We start from the raw sequence: 20,460 nt of genomic DNA, 5'->3' as shown, positions 1-20,460 counted from the left end.
TAGCACAAGTGAATCATTCTCATAATGTATATTTTATATATATGGATGTACTTGTGTTTATTACCAAAAAAAATAAATCATTCCAGTAGCACCTTAAAGACCAACTAAGTTTGTTCTTGGTATGAGCTTATGTGTGCATGCACACTTCTTCAGATACACTGAAACAGAAGTCACCAGACCCTTATATATAGTGATATATATATTGTACATACAGGTATATTGTGTTTATTGTAATTGTTTTAGTATTTTGATTGCGTTTGTAAGTCACTTTGAGAAATTTATATGAGTAAAGTGACAAAATAATAATAATGTCCAGTTCCAGTTAGTAATCTAAACAGCAATATCCTGCACCAATGGAAGTGTTTGAACAATCTTCAAAGGCAGTCACATGTGCCACACATGTCTTCTCTGGAGAATACAGGGGCATATACAGTACAGTGGTGGCCCGCTAGACGAAAATAATTCATTCTACGAATTTTTTCGTCTAGCGGTTTTTTCGTCTAGCGAAGCGGCAATGACAGCCGCGCTCCGCTAAACGAAAAAAAAAGACGAAATTTTTTCGTCTTGCGAAGCAGCCCCGTTGACTTTTTCGACTTGTGGGGCAGCTTCCGCTAGACGAATGCCATTCGTCTAGCGAGTTTTTCGTCTAGCGGGGCACCACTGTACCCGATTTCCTGCCTCCTCATTCACAAAAGAAATCTGTCCTGTACAGTAGTACCTCTGGTTACGTACTTAATTCGTTCCGGAGGTCCGTTCTTAACCTGAAACTGTTCTTAACCTGGAGCACCACTTTAGCTAATAGGACCTCCCGCTGCCGCTGCGCTGCCAGAGCATGATTTCTGTTCTTATCCTGAAGCGTAATTTCTGGGTTAGCGGCATATGTAACCTGAAGCGTATGTAACCCGAGGTACCACTGTACAGATCAAAGGCTAAACAGAAGTCCAGTTCACAGACATAATCAAGGTATCATGTAGTTGTCACCTCCTGTCATATAGCTGAAGATGCACACATGTAACACAGACTGAAAAATTAAGCTAAGTGCAACCAAATAAAGGGGAGAATCAAGCCCCTTAGCCTTACCTGGATAAGATAGTGAGAACATAAACTAAGCATTTCCAGCAGCTGCAGATGGCTGCCTGCAGCAAGCACATCTTGAATCACACCTGGTTCCAAGAGTACCTATATTTGGGAATAAAGAGAAAGAGAACTTGTAAGGAACTTGTCCTTGAAAGTGCTCTGCAAAATATTCAATGTGATATTTGAAGCTGTCAATTCTTACAACACTCCAGGTGCACAATCTAAAGTTTTGCATTTTGTTTGAAAACCGTTTCAAACAGTTTAACAGGCACTGTTTTTTCTCCTCACAATAGACAGGAAGGAGAGAGAAGCACTGCTACTTATTTTTGTAGCCAGCAAATACTATTAACCTATTAACAACAATTTCCCTACAGCAGATTCATACAACCAATATGCTGAATGGTGCCCACTTATTGCTTTAGCCCATGTTTACTCAGCAGCTCATGGTGAGGGGAGTCATTGGGCTAATTTGCCTTGTGCAGAAGCTGCCAGATTTGCACACTACTACAAACATATCAACACTGATCACACAGTTACCAAAAGAAGGCAAATATTGTCAACATGTCCACCTTGTGTGCATATTCACTAGAATGTTCAACAGATAACTTATTTGTTTTGTTTCTAGCTTTGTACAAATGTAGCTACTTTACACTACCACAGAGATATCCCCCAAGTTTTTGTCATCTACATGAAACTTTCCACATTAGCAGCTTTGAGATCAGCAACTGAGCTAGTAAGGACCACAAACCAACCAACCAACCAACAAACAAACAAACAAACAAACAGAGAGGGGTGTGTGTGAACGTAACACATTTTAAGTAATTGTTGTGGGAAATTACAGTCAAGCGTAACTGTGCATGAGTGCTAGTTAGTGCATGAAGGGGTTATGACCATTGAGCTCTATTCCTAGATTCAGCCTCTTTTCCATGTGGAAGTGAAGCTGCTTCTCTTCCTGTTCCTCACTCCTCCCTTCCAGCCATGTAATCCACCAGGACGGATGTATCTGAACTTCATCCAAGTTCAGACTGCATACTTGAAGCTATATTGTGTATTTTGCACCCACGAGTAATCTACTTGTGTTCTCCTTGCTACTGCATGGAACAATGTGTGAACCAGACCTTTGGATTTAGTAATTAAAGCTAGGAAAATAAAACCTTCTTCACCTGACACTGAAATATCAGCATAGGCACCAGGTGAGCCTTTCTGGGGAGAAATGCCATAGTTAATGAAATGTTAAAAATGACCACAAATGACATAACTGAAGAGGGTAGGGCACTGATCCTCAGTGCATGGACAGGTACATTTGGGAAAGGCTTCTTCAGGCCTCCAGATCCCAAGCCATATAAAACCAGCTCTTGTGCTTAAAAGGAAACTAACAAGTGAAGCTGTTGCATTCCGCTGCCCATTCTGCCTTGGTACCAGCTAGGGGGCAAATCTGTGGCCTGTTCAGGCTGAAGGAGACAGCCTGTCTGACTCTCTTGTGTCAGTCACATGTTTGAGAGTGGGGTAGAGGCAGGCTGTCATTTAAGTGCTGTGCTGCCACCTCTCTCCCTCTTCTTTTCCTGGCAGCAGCAAACCCCCCCCCCCCCCGTCTCTCCGTGTGAATTTATGGCTGATCCACCTGTTTGCAGGGTTTTGTTTTGCCTATTCCATACTGAATAGCTGGGTGCTAGGCATCAGATGGTCTGCTGTACTGTTAATTAGGCTAATCTGGTCTTCAGTTTGGTCGATTTTGGCGGTTTAGGAAGGAAAGTAGTTGCATTTTAGCCTGGTGATCCCCTTTAGGCACCTTTCTGGGTGATGGGCTGCCCCCGTGGCTTACACTCTGGGCTCTGCATCTCTGTGGTAGGATAGGGGCCTTGAGGCTTCATCTGACCAAAGCTATGGGGCCTTGAGTGGGTGGGGAATGGAGCAGCACAGGCCTTCCTACTCACCTTCATGGGGTGACCTGGGAATGTGAGGCAGGCTGGACAGCCTTGCCTCCCCTTCCTGCAGGCAGGAGTTTTGGTCTCCCCAGTGACTGCTGTTGTCCAGGTTCAGGTTTGCTCCTGCAATAATGTTTTCCCACAATAGGATTTTTTAATGGGTTTTATTCATAACTGAAGTGCCCCTAGTTCAACCCAGCTTCTCTGTTTGTCTCTCTATTCGGTGATCAGGTCACATATGTTATATAACACAAGTGCCAGGGAGGAACCAGACAGCTGGGTTCTGAACTACAATAAGTTTATGAGATGTCAAAGGAATCCCTGCATATAATGCACTGTGGTAACCTACCTAGAATTAATAGCCTATGGATCATTCTGATAAGCTATCTCTGTCCTGGAGAAGTTGTAGCTCTGGGGTAGTCAACATGGTGCCTTTTCAGATGTTACTGGACTCTCATCAGCCCTGGCCATTGGCCATACCAGCTGGTACTGATAGAAGTTGGAGACCAACACCATCTGGAAGGAACCACGTTGGCTACTTCTGTTGTAGCTGGTGCACTAGGTTTAGCTGGCAAAAGGCATAACATTCAACAGGGGCTTTCAACATCAAGGTTGGCTCAGTCACTACCCAACTGCAAGCCTGATCTTTGGTCAAATGCAGCAGCCATCAACAGTACCTCATGAAAAGTATTAGATAAACAAACTTAGATCAAGTTAAGAAAACAACTAGCTAAATATAAAATGACTGCACTAAATCTTATGCAGTGACTGCTAAAAAACTAAATACAGATTCAAAACATAACCTGACATCATAACTTAATATACAGTACACTTTAAAACATGGGCTAGTAGCTCTAGACAGTATCCTAAATATAATTGCTAAAAATTATTATATAATTCATAGGGAGATGACTATTTTTGTATCGAGAATTTCCCATAACCTTATAAGTGAGTGTCTAACAATCATTTCTAATGAATACTGCTTCTGTTGAACAGGAATAATGAAGTATTTCCACACAGATTTCCTGTTTCCATTTTAATATCCAACCCTGCAACACCAACTGTTTTCACTAGAGGTCTCAAGACACCCACTTTATACAGAAAGGGAAAGTTCCACTTTCCTGTTGTTCAAAGAAATAAATGAAACTGAGAAATAACAGGACACATATTTTAAGGAGATCGAATGCATTACCTATTTAATCAAAGTATTACCTATTTGATAAATTGTTTCACATACAACATAATCCAACATGGTTTACTAACTCCTTGTAAGATGATGAACCAGAGGGCTCACACAACAAATGAGCAAGTCTCCTATAGCATACCAAGTACTGCACTCTGTGGGGCATTAACAGAGGTCATTTACATTAATTTATCCTAGAGATGTCTACTCAGTAGTATGTCCCATAGATTTCTTTGGGACTTGCTATCATGTGGGGGACCCTTTGGCACTCCAAATGTTGCTGAACTGCAACTCCCATCATCCCTGGCCACTAGGCCATGCTTGCTGTGGCTGATGGGAGTCGTAGTTCAGCAACACTGGAAGGCCAAAGTTTCCCCACAACTGTTCTATAGGATTGTAGTCTTCTCTCTATCATTCTTCCCACATACCTCCCATGTCATCACTATTCCATCCTGGTAAGAAACCTGTCAGATAAGTTAGGCTGAAAGAAAGTGACTGGCCCAAGGTCATCCAGTGAGCTTTATAGCTGAGTCTGGACTTGAATGTGTTTCCCAATGCTGAGACTGTCTTCATTTACCTCTCTGCAGAGGACCTGTCATATATAGCTCAGTTGGTTAGAGCATGGTGCTGATAATTCCAAAGTTGTAGGTTTGATTCCCATAAGGCACAGCTGCATAGTCCTACATTGCAGAGGGATGAACTACTAGATGATCCTCAGGGTCCCTTCCAACATGATGATTCTAAGTACCTATAATGTTCACATATACAGGGCCAGCCCTAGACTAAAGTGCACCCCAGTTGAGTATTTATTAAGCTCTGGCTACACAGACCTTTAAAGCCCTAACCTGTGCCTAGAAATGTGGCACAAATGGAAGTCTGGATGAGCCCTAACTCTCAAAAAGCCAGCTGGCCAGACCACTGCCCATTTGCAAGTTACAATATGACAGCATTTTCAGGTGGTTTCCTCAGCATGTTTGGTATTTCAACCAGTATGTATAAACTCACTCCTCAGCATGTCCTGTTAAATTTATAATGGTTTACCTCCATGTAAAGTTAATGAAGACGGGGTTACAGAATGGCTTCATCATCATCAAAACAAGAACAAAACATATATTGGAAAAGAACAAGGATAATAAATGAGGCATCCCCTTTTCCCTTCCCCTAGTTGAGACAGAAGAGTAGGATATTGGACAGTACAAGGCTCATGTTTGCTATGAGCAAAGCATGATAATTTTTTTTTATCTCAGGGAGGGTTGTCGTGAAAAGAGCTTTCTATTTACTGGTGGGAGTGGTAGGCACTGGAAATTCTGCTTCAGAAAGAAAATATCCTATTCCCTTGGTAATACTGTACTGAGGGACCAAAACCTATTGTGACTAAGAGTTTTCAGAGCAGTGTGTAGGAGGCACACACACAAATCCAATTATTTGCTAACAGCATTTCTGCCTTACACCCACGCAATACTTTGAAATCTTCACTATTAACACTTCAATGGTTTTGAGTCACCTCATGGGCACACAGGCTTCTCACTGCTCTGACAGCAGCTACTAACATTTGAAAGAGCTGTCTCTCAGGGAAGGCATTCCAGAAAATGTAGAAAAACCTCCTGGGCTCTTGGCACACATGGTTACAATAATACAATACATATCCCTAACAAACAAAATGTGTCTTTTAAAAGGCACAACTCCAGTTGATTACATGGGACTGCACATTTTACTTATGTTAAAATGTGCTCAAGGTGAGTATGATTATAACTGAATTTTTCAAAGGCCAGCCTATTTCACTTAGCCCTTAATCCCCGAATATCTGAAAGACTCTATTTTCCTACAGACCCCCTGAGTATTAAGATCAACAGCCAATGCCCTTTTAAATGTGACGTGGAGGGGGGGGTTATTGGGTTGTCTTTGTTCTTATTTTTATTGGTATCCCCCATCATCCAGATACTGCTATCTCAGCTGCATCTGAAAATCACATCAATTTCTAAAGTGCTTTGCAATGTGGCATGAAGGACTGCTCTTTCCGAGTCCCCTGTAGACAGAAGTAGAAAGCTGTGCAGTTCTTTCGATTCTGGCCAATGTGTTTTTACATCCTCCCTGAAAGTGTGTTGATCTGGAATTGAAATGCAAACCTGTTGGAGAAACTGGACATGGAGGAAGGGTTTAATCTCCTTCATGAGCATAAATCACCCCATGCATGAGATAAGCCAACAGGTGCAAGGCCACCTAAGCCAGTTGCCATGGTAGCATCCCAGTGCCGTCTATTCTAAGGTGACCCAGTCTGTTTTATATGCCTTTTAAGAATTTTAGTACTATACCTGTCCAGTGTACGCGAAGTCCAGAGCTTGCTTTAAGCCTATGCTTGTGATGCCATGCAAATTCACCTCCTCTGCGCCACTTTCAACCATACAAAGGCTAAACATCGCCTAAGAAAAGAAAAGAAATTTCTACATTACATTGATCAAACTTGGATTTCCTATTAAACATAAGGGACTTTTGTTGCTGCTTTGCTGTTCCCTAATTAAGATAGCTAGTAATACTGCAGTCATTAATCAGTATGCAATTTATTCTGAAGGTAATCTATACTGGTTTCATTTCATAACCAAATATACATGACAAGCCTCTGATCTTTCAGAAAAACTACTGTGTTTGGACCCTTCCAACTGAAAAGCAATACCCTCCCCCCCCCAACACCCTCCAAATCATTCTGTGGTCTTGGGCAAGTCTCCCTCCATCTCTCAACCTTAAACACCCTACCCCAACCATCAGTAAGAGGATAACAAAACAGTATTGCAGCAAGCATTTTTACTCCCATCATTCAGTTAAATAAGAGTAAGACTTGTAAAAGGGTCATTGTGGGCATACAACCCACAGCTGCTGCACATACAGTCCCCATGTGAGATCCTTAGAATCCCTGCTGGATTGCAAACCTTCTAGCAGCTCCCTGCACTCCCACAGATAATCACATGGGAGTAGGGAGGGCCCTGCACCTTTTAATAGTTGTGCAGAAGAGAACATTTCAGCAGATGTAGGTGAAATGCAAGCTACATCTACTGAAACCCCCTCTTCTGTTCAGTTGTAAAAAGGTGCAGGAGCCCAGCCCTCTCTTTTTTATTCAGCCACCCTAATTGGGCCCTCCTGGCAACATGAATTAGTGACAGAAGCATTTAAAAGTATTAACAATTACAACTACACTATGTAACCAATTTACAACTGTACTGCAAATGGTAGTTACTAATTAAATTCCATGCCATTTAAGCCTGAATGGAAACATGGTGATTATTTTCTATTTGCAGCATAAAACAGAAGATACGGGCTGTGCTTTTAATACATCAGAAAGTCAACTATTTATGATACATCCACTTTTTTAAACAAAGCAACGCTATAAAAACCATATCTGCAAACACAATTTAATGACTTCATAACCTCCAGTGATATCTATTCAGTGACCTCTTTTTGTTCCTTGTACATTACTGATGATATATCATCGTTAATTACAGCCAAACAGTTTTCTGAATTATATGAACACACAGAAATGTCCCTGATTAAATCTGTATTCTAACTTGAAGATCAGTGAACTTTTCAACACTAGTATATTCCGTAGACAAAACAGACCACTTTTGCCGGGGGGTGGGGAGTGTGCAATTTTTTTAATATTACTCTATTTTTCCATGTATAAGATGCCCCCATATGTATAAGACGACCTCTCTTTTTTTGATCCCCAAATTAAGAAATCAGTATTTTAAACATCAGACAGAACAACTTTTCATTAAGCATTTTATCCACTGGATTTTCTCATTTCCCACCCCAGTTGAATTTATTGAGCTTCTAGACAGAGGTAAGGAATCTGTGTGTCTCTAGATCAGGGGTAGGCAACCTAAGGCCCGTGGGCCGGATGCGGCCCAATCGCCTTCTAAATCCGGCCCACAGATGGTTCGGGAATCAGTGTGTTTTTACATGGGTAGATTGTGTCCTTTTATTTAAAATGCATCTCTGGGTTATTTGTGGGGCATAGGAATTCATTCATTTCTACACACACACACCAAAATATAGTCTGGCTCACCACATGGTCTGAGGGACAGTGGACTGGCCCACGGCTGAAAAAGGTTGCTGACCCCTGCTCTAGATACTGGATAATAGCCTTTTTGGGAGGGCTGATGGAAGTTGTAGTCCAAAACATATAGAAAAGAACGAGGATGAAAAACGCTGACCTGAAAAGCAGCAAATCACCACCAACACTGTACATGCAGTCTTAAGGAGTAAGAAAGGAAATCATATGGAATTAAAAGCAGATTTCTTTTTTTAATTACTGGAGCTACAACTGCATTAGGGACAAGGGGTCATATTCAATACCTAGCCCATGTGGTACGTCTCCTAGCATAATGGGTCTTTGCCCCCTCTTCTCCCCACACATGCCCTCATCCCTGGATGAGGTCAGGAGCAGCCCCAGAGCAACACACAGGAGGCAGAGAGTGGGGATTGTTGCATCTGGCAAACTGAAAAGTTTCTGCTTATAGAATGATTGCCATAGCATTACACTGAAATCCTCCCAAAAAGCTACAGGGAGGCAGAAAATGGGGGGTGGGGGAATCAGGGGAAATGAGATGAATAGTGAGTGGGGCCTGGGATGTATTTCCAGATATGAGGACAAGGAGGAGGAGGAGGAGAAGGAGGGGAAGGAAAAGCAAACAAAAATGAAAGTGATGTAACCCAACAGTGAATAGCAAAGGTATTTGCTATGTAAAATCTGTATACTGAGATGCAACATTAGCATTCCATTCTGACTGCAGCTGAAATAGAACCATGCAAAGGCAGATCCAATTCCCAAAGACTCTGCAATTTTCCCCCTTTTCCAATTAAACTCAAAACAGTGGCAACATACTCCAAAGACCATTCACTGCTAAGGGAATGATCAGTATTGCGGCATTGGCTAGGTTCAGGCAAACAGTTAGCACACATTTTTGCAACCAAAATATGTTGTGACTCAACAATGAACTTTTAGCATTATGGCACCAGTTTTCTCGAATTCTATTCCCTTAGCAGTGAAGCAAGCTCCAGCTGTTTTTGACATTTGCTGAAAACTTTATCTCTTCTCCCAAGGCTTTCCATATTCATCTATGTTATTTCTGTTATGTTTAATTCTTGTTGGCTTCAATGCTTTAATACTGTTTTATGATCTGTTTAATGTCCTATATTCTATTTATGTACATATATATTCATATTTTTGTATTTCATTGTCAGGTGGAGTTGGTTTTCATTGGAGCTTGTAAGCTGCTTTGCGGAGGAAGTTATTTAAAAGCAGGATATATTTTTTTAAATTTTAAAACCTAAAAATACTTACGTTTGGGGAAAGGTAAGTTTTACTGCCCTTTCTGCTGTGATGTGAGTTTTTATTTATTTGCTTAATTTTTTAGGCTTTCAATAACACAAGATGACCCCCATGCACTCAAAACCTTGACCCCTTTGAGAAGAAGTAAGAAAGACGTTGGGCGAAAGTCATGTTCTATTCATTCTCAGATACACACTCATTGGTAAGCCATTCCTCATGATTTCTTCTCTGTACAACGTGTGTGAACAAACCATGGAGGCAGGTCACTGATAGGGTTCCTTTCTATATACTAAGATTCTCCTTTGTACTTGGCCAGGCAATATTTGCAAGATGATGCCTTCATCCCCACCCACAAAATTCACTCATGCACACAGTTATCGAACAGATTGTGAAGAAGCCACAGTGGAACTACTCCCACACCACTTCTTGTAAGTGAAAGATCAGCACGGAGGCATAAGCAGAGTTCAGGCAAACATTTAAAATGCCAACTGGCATGATGAAGGCAACATATGGCGATTCTGCCTGCCAGCCCCATGACTAGTCATTTGAGTGCTCTGAATTCTTGCCAAGATCACAGCTCACTGCCTCAACCCAAGATTCTATATATTTTCCAGGACATTGTTGTTGTTGTTGTCGTTTAGTAATTTAATCGTGTCCAACTCTTCATGACCCCATGGGCCAGAGCACGCCAGGCACTCCTGTCTTCCACTGCCTCCCACAGTTTGGTCAGACTCATGTTGGTAGCTTCGAGAACACTGTTCAACCATCTCGTCCTCTGTTGTCCCCTTCTCCTTGTGCCCTCAATCTTTCCCAACATCAGGGTCTTTTCCAGGGAGTCTTCTCTTCTCATGAGGTAGCCAAAGTACTGCAGCCTCAACTTCAGGATCTGTTCTTGCAGTGAGCACTCAGGGCTGATTTCCTTAAGAATAGATAGGTTTGATCTTCTTGCAGTCCATGGGACTCTCAAGAGTCTCCTCCAGCTACTATTATTATTTTACTCCTCCTTTCAGTATTCAAGCTGTCAAATCATCACCATCAACAACAACAACAACATCTTTAAAACCAGCACTACACTAACCAGACTAGAACAACAACCTAACACAACAGCAGCAGTTCTGAGAGCATCCACTTAAATAAAAATCTTCACCACCCACCTAAGAACAAGAAGTGGAAGAAACAGGTGTACCAATCTTGGGGAAATCATTGCTGAAAAGGCCCCATTACAGGTACCCAAATACTGATCACAGTAGGATCTGAAGAAGGGTCTTGGGGTGGGGGGTGGGGAGTTGCTGGGAAGGAAGGAGCGAGATTCTGTAAATACCAGTATTTGATTTTTAATCTGATCCCCGACTACTTAGTGCTTTAAAAGCACAAAAACAGCACCTTGAATTGAGCCCAGAAACCCAGTGAAAAGGGTTTTCAAAAAGTTGTAACCAGACACCTTCCACCAATATTTTGAACCATATGAAACCGATTGTTCTTCAAGATCAACCCCAAGCAGACCACATTACATTAGTCTAGTCTGAGGTGACAAAGCACCTGAATGATTGAGACCAAGTCTAGTTTCTCCAGGAAACGATTGGCATCTTAAGGCAAAGTCAGTGGAACACATTCCTGGCTACCACAGCTACCTGGCAATCCCAGGAGAATATTTGGGATATGGAAGCATTATTACTTCTGGAGGCGTGCAAATCTACCTTGTCTCCAAAATTATAGTAAAAAACTGTAATCTTGTCAACAGCCTCTAACCACAGTACCACCCTTCCAAAAAAAGGTTATATTTTCAAAGAAAACTTTCAAGCTGCTTTTACCTAGTGGACCACCTACAATTAATCTCAGCTTTGCTAATAGAAGACTACCGTGTGTGATCTATTTAGTGCTGGAGAAAGATCTATTAGGTTTGCTTTTTATAAGCCAGGAATCAGCCACAATTTATTTGTCCAAGCAGCTAACAGCACAACCTGAAATCTGTCAACCATCTAGCAGTAGCCAATTAAATTAAGTCTACAGAATGAATACTAGAATATAATTGTGGAGTTGGAAGGAACCCTGAGGGGATCATCTAGTTCAACCCCCTACAATGCAGGAATCTCAACTAAAGCATCCATGACAGATGGCCATCCAACCTCTGCTTAAAAACCTCCAAGGAAGGAGAGTCCATCACCATCTGAGGAGGTCTGCATCAGCTCTTACCATCATAAAGTTCTTCCAGATGTTTAGTCAGAATCCCTTGTGACTTGAAGCCATTGGTTCAGGTCCTACCCTCTGGAGCAGGAAAAACAAGCTTGTTCCATCTTCCAGGTGACATCCCTTTAGATATTTGAAGATGGCTATCATATATCCTCTCAGTCTCCTCTTATCCAGGACTAAACATACCCAACTTCCTCAACCGTTCCTTATAATGCTTAGTTTCCAGACACTTGATTGTCTTGGTTGCCCTCCTCTGAACACATTCTTCTTAAATTGTGGCACCCAAAACTGAACACAGGTGTGGTCTGACCAAAGCAGAATAAAACAGTATTATTACATCTTGTATTCCTTTCCTAACACTGTTATAACTGGGGAGTCTGTTGCTTTTTGGGGGAAATCTTTGTCTCTCCAGATGTTACTGAACTACAACCCTCCACCAGCCTCAGCAAGCATGAACAATGGTCTGGGACAATGGGAACTATAATTCAGCAACATCTGGAGGGCCAAAGGTTCCCCATATCTGCTTTGACATCACGTCAGCATTTCACATCGCCCAGTTCATCCAGCCTGATGACTAGCTCTGCAGCGCTTGAAATTTGCTTGTGACATTTTGGTTAGTTCTAACAACCATGGTGCCCCACTTTACATTTTGGTGTGTGTGTTTTTTTCCTAATGAGTCCAAAGCTATGCTTTTTACGTGTTCAACTTACAAATTTTACTGAAGGAAATAGGTGTCCTAAATAAAACTAGGGAAGACAACTGCATGTCTTCTTCCAGATCACTTGCCTTTTCAGGCATTAAGAGAAGTTAAAAAACAAAACAGAACTTAATGCTTTAAATTGGAAAACTGCTATTGAACCAGAACTTCACAATGCATACATTGTAAGTTAACTCAAAATGTGATCTCAATGAGATACAAAGTAGTTAAAATAAAATAGACTGGGTTAAGTGTGGAACAGGGTGCCCTAGACTCACACCCACTGCCAACAACTGTGTACACACCCCATTTAGTAAATACAGTGGTACCTCTACTTATGTGGCCCTCATGTTACATATCCTTTGGGATACGCACACGGCAAACCCAGAAGTATATTTCCAGGTTTCGTCGTGCACGCATGTGCAGTAGCACTCTAGCACGCCATGCGCATGCGCAGAACAGGCACCTCCGGTTGCGGAAACCTCGGAATCTGACTGGAGCTCCAGAACGGATTCCGTCCGCAACTGGAGGTACCACTGTACAGGTGCAGATGCCTACAAACATGTAAATGCCTACCTTTAAATACTACATATATGTCAAATAAATTCCCCAGTTATGTTTCACAATCCTATATTCACTTATCTAGTTTTAAGTCCCATTGAACCTAACGTGGCTTACTTTTCAGTAGACATTTTTTTTAAAAAAAATTGTCCTGTGAAGTATCTGGTCAGACCATGATCATTGTTTACACTGGCAAAAAGATTTGGAAAGATTTCAATACTACTAATTATCCAAAGATCTATGGTGTTCTAAAAACAGAGCTGATGGACGTAAACATATTACTATATTAACTTACTCTGAAGTAGTCACTGCATGCTGCTAGGACTGCCTTGTGGGCATGGAATTTCTGCTCTTCCGCTATAAGAGTTATATCACAGAGAATCCCGTCACTTCTTTGCTGGTTCAGAGCAGCCAAGACAGCATCATTATGAGAACTAGACTGGCAAAGCCGCTGGCCAGTCAGCATATCTTGAAAACTGTGAAAGATGAAGAAATAATCACACTCATGAGCATGAAAATACCAAGAGTGAAAGGCATGCGTATGTTTTCTACTTTTTCATTTCTAATTACGTCAGACAAGCACACAATCCTGCACATATTTTACTCAAGACAAAAAAGGTGCCATTGAATTCAATCAAACTCTGAAGTGAGAGTAGGATTATAAACCTGATGATTTGGTACTACTGACACAGGCTGGAAATGGGTTTATTATTGTTGTTATTCTTTCCCCACCCTCATGCTGTAACCAAAGGTCTATAGCATCACAGTGTGGCAGGGCTATTATTATGGCCCACAATGTAAAGATGGACTTAAATCTTTATGTACAACAGCATCACTCTGCAAGACATTCACAATGTGGCCATTATCTCACAGCTTCAACTGTCCCAGCTATAAAAATAGGTGTATTGTTGTTGTAAACTGGGGATTAATCCAATTTACTAGGATCCCTCCCAGCCCTCCCAGCCTAATGACTTTAACTGTAGAAGATCCACAATTATTGGGGCCAACAGTGTAAGAAGCCAGTTAGGCAAATTTAGCGTGACAGATTCACTTTTTAAAATGAGGATTGGCACTGAATGACTGCCTTTTGCAGAAATAATTAAATGACCAGAGACTTTTGGAAGGCTCTTATCTTCAGCAGGCCTCTGCTGCGTCAGACCAAAGGCCCAACTCATCCAGCATCCTGTTTCTCCCAGTGTCCAACCAGATCCCTATGAGAAGTTCTGCAAGCAGGACATGAGTGCAACAGCAGCCTTTCGACATGTGCTTCCCAACAATTGGGAAGGCATCTAACAGCAGAGGTAGAACACAGAATATTGACTAGCAGCCATTGACACTGTTACCCTCCATGAATTTGTTGTATCTTCTTTTAAAGCCATCCAAGCTGGTGGATAGCAAATTCCATCCTTTTCACTGTGTGCTGAATGAAGATGTCTGGCCCAAGTCTTCAAATGTTTAGGTACAATGGATGACTAGTGTTATGAAAGAGGCTGGAAAAGCTTCACTCTATGCACTTTCTCTTCACCATGCATAATTTTATACACCTCTATCATATCATCACTTACTTGCCTATGTTCTAAAGTGAAAGTGCCAAATGTTGTAACCTTTTCTCATAGGATTGTTATTGTATCTCTGACTATTTCAGTTGTTGTTTTCTGAACCTTTCCCAGCTCTACAACATCCTTTTTGAGGTGAGATGACCAGGACTGTGCACAACCATTTTGGTTGCCCCTTTTTTTGTACCTATGTGCAACCGGTCTATTTGTAAATAAACACAAATAATACGAGATGTCCAAATTCTTGAAGAATTGAGGCGCATGTTCACATCATAGTTCATATATCATATATAAAGAGCAGGTGTGGTAGGGACAGGTAAGCAACAGAGGCTAAGCAAAATGGGAAGGTGTGATGGGAAGGAGCAATGGGAGGGGAATATGTGATTAGGAACATTATGGGAGGAATGTTTCCAACTACCCCACCCTTTGCCCTTCGAAGCCTTATAACAAGCATGGCCAAACATAGCACTCCAGCTGTTTTGGGACTATAACTCCCATCATCCCTAGCTAACAGGACCAGTGGTCAGGGATCATGGGAATTGTAGTCCCAAAACAGCTGGAGGGCCACATTTGGCCATGCCTGCCTTATAAGAAGCTGCTGCAGGAGAGGGACTGTGAGCAACTAAGGAGAAACTGTGATGCTCCCTTGTTATTTTTGCTACTGGGTGCTGCATGTTGTTTAAGTCATAGTGTTCTATTTATAGTACAGTCGTACCTTGGTTCTCAAACACCTTGGTACTCGTACGTTTTGGCTCCCAAATGCCGAAAACCCAGAAGTGTTCCAGTTCTTAACGCTTTTCGGAAGCCATCATCCAATGCAGCTTCCGCAGTCAATCAGAAGCCACACCTTGGTTTTCAAACACTTTTGGGAGTCGAACAGACTCCCAGAACACATTAAGTTCGAGAACCAAGGTTCCACTGTATTGAAATGTAGCTTTTTGTACGTTGTTTTATTTTTGTTGTGCTATGTTTATGAAATTGTTACTGCTTTGCAATATTACAAAATTGTTACTATTTTACTGTTTTTGCCATGTTATTATGAACTTGTTACTACATTATTGCTTTCCTATGTTACTGTGGAATTGTTACTCTGTTATTGTTTTGCTATGCTGTTATGAAATTTGGTAGCGTTTGTTTGAAATTCATCCCAGTTTCTTTCTCACAAACAGCTCCGAGCAGGATTTTTTGTGCATACAAATAAAATGAAGGAATGAATGCCTTCAATTACAGATACTTTAGTGGTTTAGTTACACTAAAGGTATAGGTACAAGGTAGGGAATCCAAATGCTTCTTGGGAATGGCGAGTTTTGAGTAGAAACTACAGAGAAACAGGGGAGTAGTTCACATAGAGGCATTCTTGGGAGGCAGTTCCAGGCAAAAGGGTCAACAAAGAGAAATGGGTGAAGACACTTCAGACAGCAGGAAATCTTGCTGAGGGTGGTGGATCTAGAGTAGCAAAGGTCAAAAGAAGGGACCTGTCAGGGGATATAAGAGCAAAAAGACAAGGAGGGACAAGGCCACAGAAGGTTTTGAAGACATAGGTAAGAAGTTTGCAGTAGTTTAATCCACTCCAAGCACTTGTGCAAAGTTGAATAAGCTAATGTTCCATCCTGAACTTTGGGTTAGGGAGACCTATACATTAATGAACAAAATAAATATTCCCACTAGACAGACAGAGGCACTATTGTCTAATCAGAAAATAAAACATCCAAACAGCTGTAAAAACAGATATGAGAGTCACCAGTCCTCATTATGTAGCTCAGCAATTATAGCAGGGGGAAACAAGTCTGAAAATTGTTACATGTATGTGGACTTATTGGGACACCAACACGTGAGGTGTGCAAGGATTTAGTTTCATTTCCTCCATTCACTATATAGTTCCAATCATTTCCAATCACTTATATCAAGATTCTCAAATAAAAGGGCCAGTTGGAAGGGTTGAAATATTTTACTAATTACCATAAAAAATATAATGTTCATGCCTGATTTGGGGAAAAGGTTCTACAGAGTTTGGTAATCCTAAATCAGATATAACCTCCCAACGCAAAAAAAAACCTGTCAAAGTGTCCATATGCTAGAATATCTTTCTAAATATATTACGTACTGACTTCTTTTGATATAACTAACAATTAGTGGCAGCACTTTAAAAAAGGAAGAAGAAAGATAGATGCAGAGCCTCCTATACAGTATTCTGACACCAAAAATACTATTTTGAGATTCTCTGCTCTGCCATTCAGAGGAAAAACCTACGTTGGAATATTATATTCAAATAAAATGTCTCTTCTGCTTTCTACTACATGCACACAAATGTTATTATAAATATCCTACAGACAGATAAGTGTGTTAAGGTATCAAGTGAAAATTTGTTAGTTTGAATCTGAGCCTAATTTTGTGAACTGAATAGTTTGAGAGGTGTAACTTTATTTGATAATGAACTTGAAAGGGCAGGGGCTGTTTCAGAGTTCATGCTTCTTTCTCTTTTAGTTTTTAAGAAGCATGCATAGAATTACATGTGAAATATGTAAAGATATAGTTATCAGAGCAATTACTCTATAAAAATGACCTCCTGCTGTTTGATGCATAATCCCATCACAGTAACCATCACAAGCAATTTAATTGCCTTAATCAAATCAATTTGGGGGGGCATGGAGAGAATCTCACTGTTCTTTCTCCTTGATTGTTCATCATCATTGACAATAAAAAACAATCTGTCCCCAAAGTTTAAATGGCAATCTGCTGGCTGAGTCCATGAGGATCAACACAATGCTACTCAGTCTTCTGCCTTTTCCTGCTTCAGCGCTGACAGGAAGACAAATCCTTTTTGTGTTAGGATGCTCAACATGCAAATGAGCTGAGAAATCACAGAAGGAGCAAATCTTTTACACCAGGCTTCCTCAACCTCGGGCCCTCCAGATGTTTTGAGACTACAATTCCCATCATCCCTGACCACTGGTCCTGCTAGCTAGGGATCATGGGAGTTGTAAGCCAAAAACATCTGGAGGGCTGAGGTTGAGGAAGCCTGTTTTACACCGTGCGTAAATGTTTCCATGGGGGAAAGTTGCAGAGGAGGGAAAAAAAACACAGAAGCCTATCACAAGAGCGAAAAGTAAATCCTCCTGGACATGTCTCGGTACAGTCATTTTGATGTAATATTTATGTATGCAATTTGCCATCCTGCCATCCTCTAGGCTAGCATACAGTGAATGAAAACACACTCGATGGAAACTGGCAGGACAGCTCTATGAACTATACCTGAGGCACACCTCAGACGGCATCCTTCAGCTTTGCCCTTCTTGCTTCTTAAAAAAGTACAGGGGGAAAAGTACACATTCCAGCTGCAGAGAAAAGGAAAAAAACAAATAATAGTTAGAATTAAAAGCCCAAACTTTTGTTCACTGTACAGAAAACCCACCACTTCAGTATATGCGGCAAAGGATGCCAGCATCTCTTATTAATGGAAGAGACTGGGTGCAACAATTTGATGACATAATGGAGCCATACTAATAATAAAACCCTCGATACTTTTTTGTGGGTGCAAATTAAGATACAGGGAGTAGCATTAATAGAATACTCATTGTCTGACTGGTGCATAGCTTCCAATTTGTTGGTGTTAAATTTTATGTGTATACTTCTTTTCCATGTGTGCTCAGATGCTTTACATGAAGCTGATATTGTGTTAACAACATAAACAAAACAGCCCAGAAAAATAGTCTGCAATAATGTAATAGTTACAGCTCAACAAATACTTAATATGATGCATATGATGATACAAGTGTTAGATAAGATTCCACTAAACAATTCATCAAAAAATATTAAGAGCACCATTCAAAAATGGTTTGCAAAAACAAAAGAGAAACAAAAATATTCCAACAGGAAGAGAAATACCTAATTAATACAAGTTATAGCAAAGTCAATAATCATTAAACAAATCCACAGACAACGTGCATAATTAAGAACCAACAAGACTACATTAAAATCCAATATTGACTTGTCCCTTTCACAAACTCCATTCATATGCTCCAACTGATTAAATATACCGTCATATTATCATATTTTTCTTGCTTTCACCAGGGAAAAATACAACTTAACTTTCCTTGTCTGCTCACAGGAGGTTAACAAATTGTGAGATTAAATTTTCCAATTAGCACAAAAACAGGGTCCAGTTTGTACTAAATGGAAAACCTATGATGTACAATGTGTAGCTGACACAAGTCTCAGGACTCTAGTCTAGGAAATCTGAAAAGCATTATTTATTCCATACACACTGCTGGACAATTTTCTGTCTGTATTTCATCTTTTCCAAAAATTATTTCAGTACACTTCCGATCAGTTTTAACCTTCTGAAGTCTTAGTTGAGCAAACCGTGAGCATTATAGCTTCAAACTTTTAAAATCTGATTTAAGGGCTGTTTATTTAAATCTGCCCCCACCCCCCAAAAAACACAACCCTGCAGGAAATTTTGCAGAGGCATTTTAATCCAAAGACTGAGGAAAGGGGGGGAGGGTATTGCAGAGATTCCATAGTCCCTGTTGGGTTGCCATTAAACTCATATTCTGAGTGCTCTTCATTTTTTTACCAGTTCACTTCACAGTCCATATCTTTCTAGGCACCAAAAAGTCTGAGTCGCAGAGTTACATACTGGAAGACTGTATACAACAAGGAGCAGCAACCAAGAGATAGAGCCAGAGAGCCAGATGATGCAAGTCCATCAGTAATTGTTCCCACATGAGCCTTACTAGGTGTGTCTGCAGGTGTTTATTTTGAAGCTTCCCTTCGAGCAAAGGGTGAAACAGTGTTTCCAGCCACCCTTGTTTTCCACGTTCCAGAACAGAAGTCTTTCAGCACCAGTATGTTTCGAAATGGGTTCACGCCTCATGTGCAGAGAAATCAAGCGGTGAATATGCATGTGCACATGCCGAACATAAGGCTTAACCTACCATGTGGCCAGAGGCTACAGATATCCAGCGATCTGCACAACTGATAAGATTAACATTAAAAAATATTTATTCTCAGAAATACAACAGGAAGCTCTTCAATGTCATTCTCGTCCTCACATCTGAGAATGCTCCACATATGAAACACAGTGAAATGGCAGAATGCACTAAACCAGAGAGAGCCAATTTGGTATCTCCATATGCTGGTACACTACAACTCCCATCATCCACTGTCCAGGCTGATGGGAGTTGTAGTCCACAACTATTGGAAGGGCCCCCGCATTGGCTACCCCTTGAATAAACCATTTCAGAATAAAGGTGCCCCTGCAAACAGAAAGCAAGTACTGCAGCAAAAGGACTGAGCTAGAATTCATATACTTAGTTTCCTTAATACAGAATTTTGTTTTGTGTTTCATGTGGGGAAACATTCAAACACTGTGCCCCCCACTGGAAGGTTTATACTTCAACCTATCTGCTCTGAAAATCTATCAGTTCATTTTATTTTATATGTAGACAACGACTAACAGGAGCTAGCAAAGATAGAAGCAGAGCTGACAAGTTCAAGCATTGTGAATCCAAGTTATTTTTCACCTTTCAGAAGGATTTGTTGTCTGAGAGATGAGGTGGTCTCACTCTACTTATTAACACCATAATTGTGCAGTCCCCACCATCCATCACGCCATCACTTTCATCATTCTATTAGACATAATAATAAATTTATGCTGCATAGCAGATGCAAATGGGTTCTGCCCCAAAATCAGCGTTTTGCACTATGTGCCAGCAATTTTAAAACCGAGAAAGTTCACAGAGGCACTACCTTCAGGGTTGCATTCTATTGATAATGTCAGCACGACCAGCAATTACTGTTTTAATAAGCCCAAGCATTCCCATGTAGAATATTTGATTCCAGCTGCTTTGATCTACTACACAGCAGTGAGCAAACACTGCCCTGGAAAGGGTGGGCTGACTTGAAAAGCACATTCTGCTCCAGGAAGGACATTATGACCAGATTAA

The 20,460-nt window shown here is 40.9% G+C and overlaps 1 protein-coding gene across 10 annotated transcripts in view; it reads right to left on the bottom strand.

The window, feature by feature from the left end:
• LOC117043605 (kelch-like protein 32) overlaps positions 1-17,806 on the bottom strand; it is a 56,906-nt gene extending 39,100 nt beyond the window's left edge. For 7 of the 10 annotated variants that reach the window (XR_004426205.1, XR_004426206.1, XR_004426207.1 and 4 more), the window contains exons 1-4: positions 17,765-17,806; positions 13,252-13,432; positions 6,498-6,605; positions 1,081-1,179 (exon numbers count right to left, since the gene is read on the bottom strand). Coding sequence is in view for 7 of the 10 variants with exons in the window: in XM_033143464.1 (XP_032999355.1) it covers positions 1,081-1,179; positions 6,498-6,605; positions 13,252-13,432; positions 17,765-17,787 (411 nt within the window). In the remaining 3 variants the exon portion in view is untranslated. Of the gene's footprint in view, positions 1-1,080; positions 1,180-6,497; positions 6,606-13,251; positions 13,433-17,764 lie in introns of those variants that run through there. The other 3 variants (XM_033143465.1, XM_033143466.1, XM_033143470.1) reach the window with 3 other exon arrangements.
• Positions 17,807-20,460: the final 2,654 nt, after the last annotated feature.

This window comes from Lacerta agilis, chromosome 3 (genome assembly GCF_009819535.1).
Source record: "Lacerta agilis isolate rLacAgi1 chromosome 3, rLacAgi1.pri, whole genome shotgun sequence".
Lineage (NCBI taxonomy): Eukaryota > Metazoa > Chordata > Lepidosauria > Squamata > Lacertidae > Lacerta > Lacerta agilis.
This window is presented reverse-complemented; position numbering and strand designations above follow the sequence as displayed.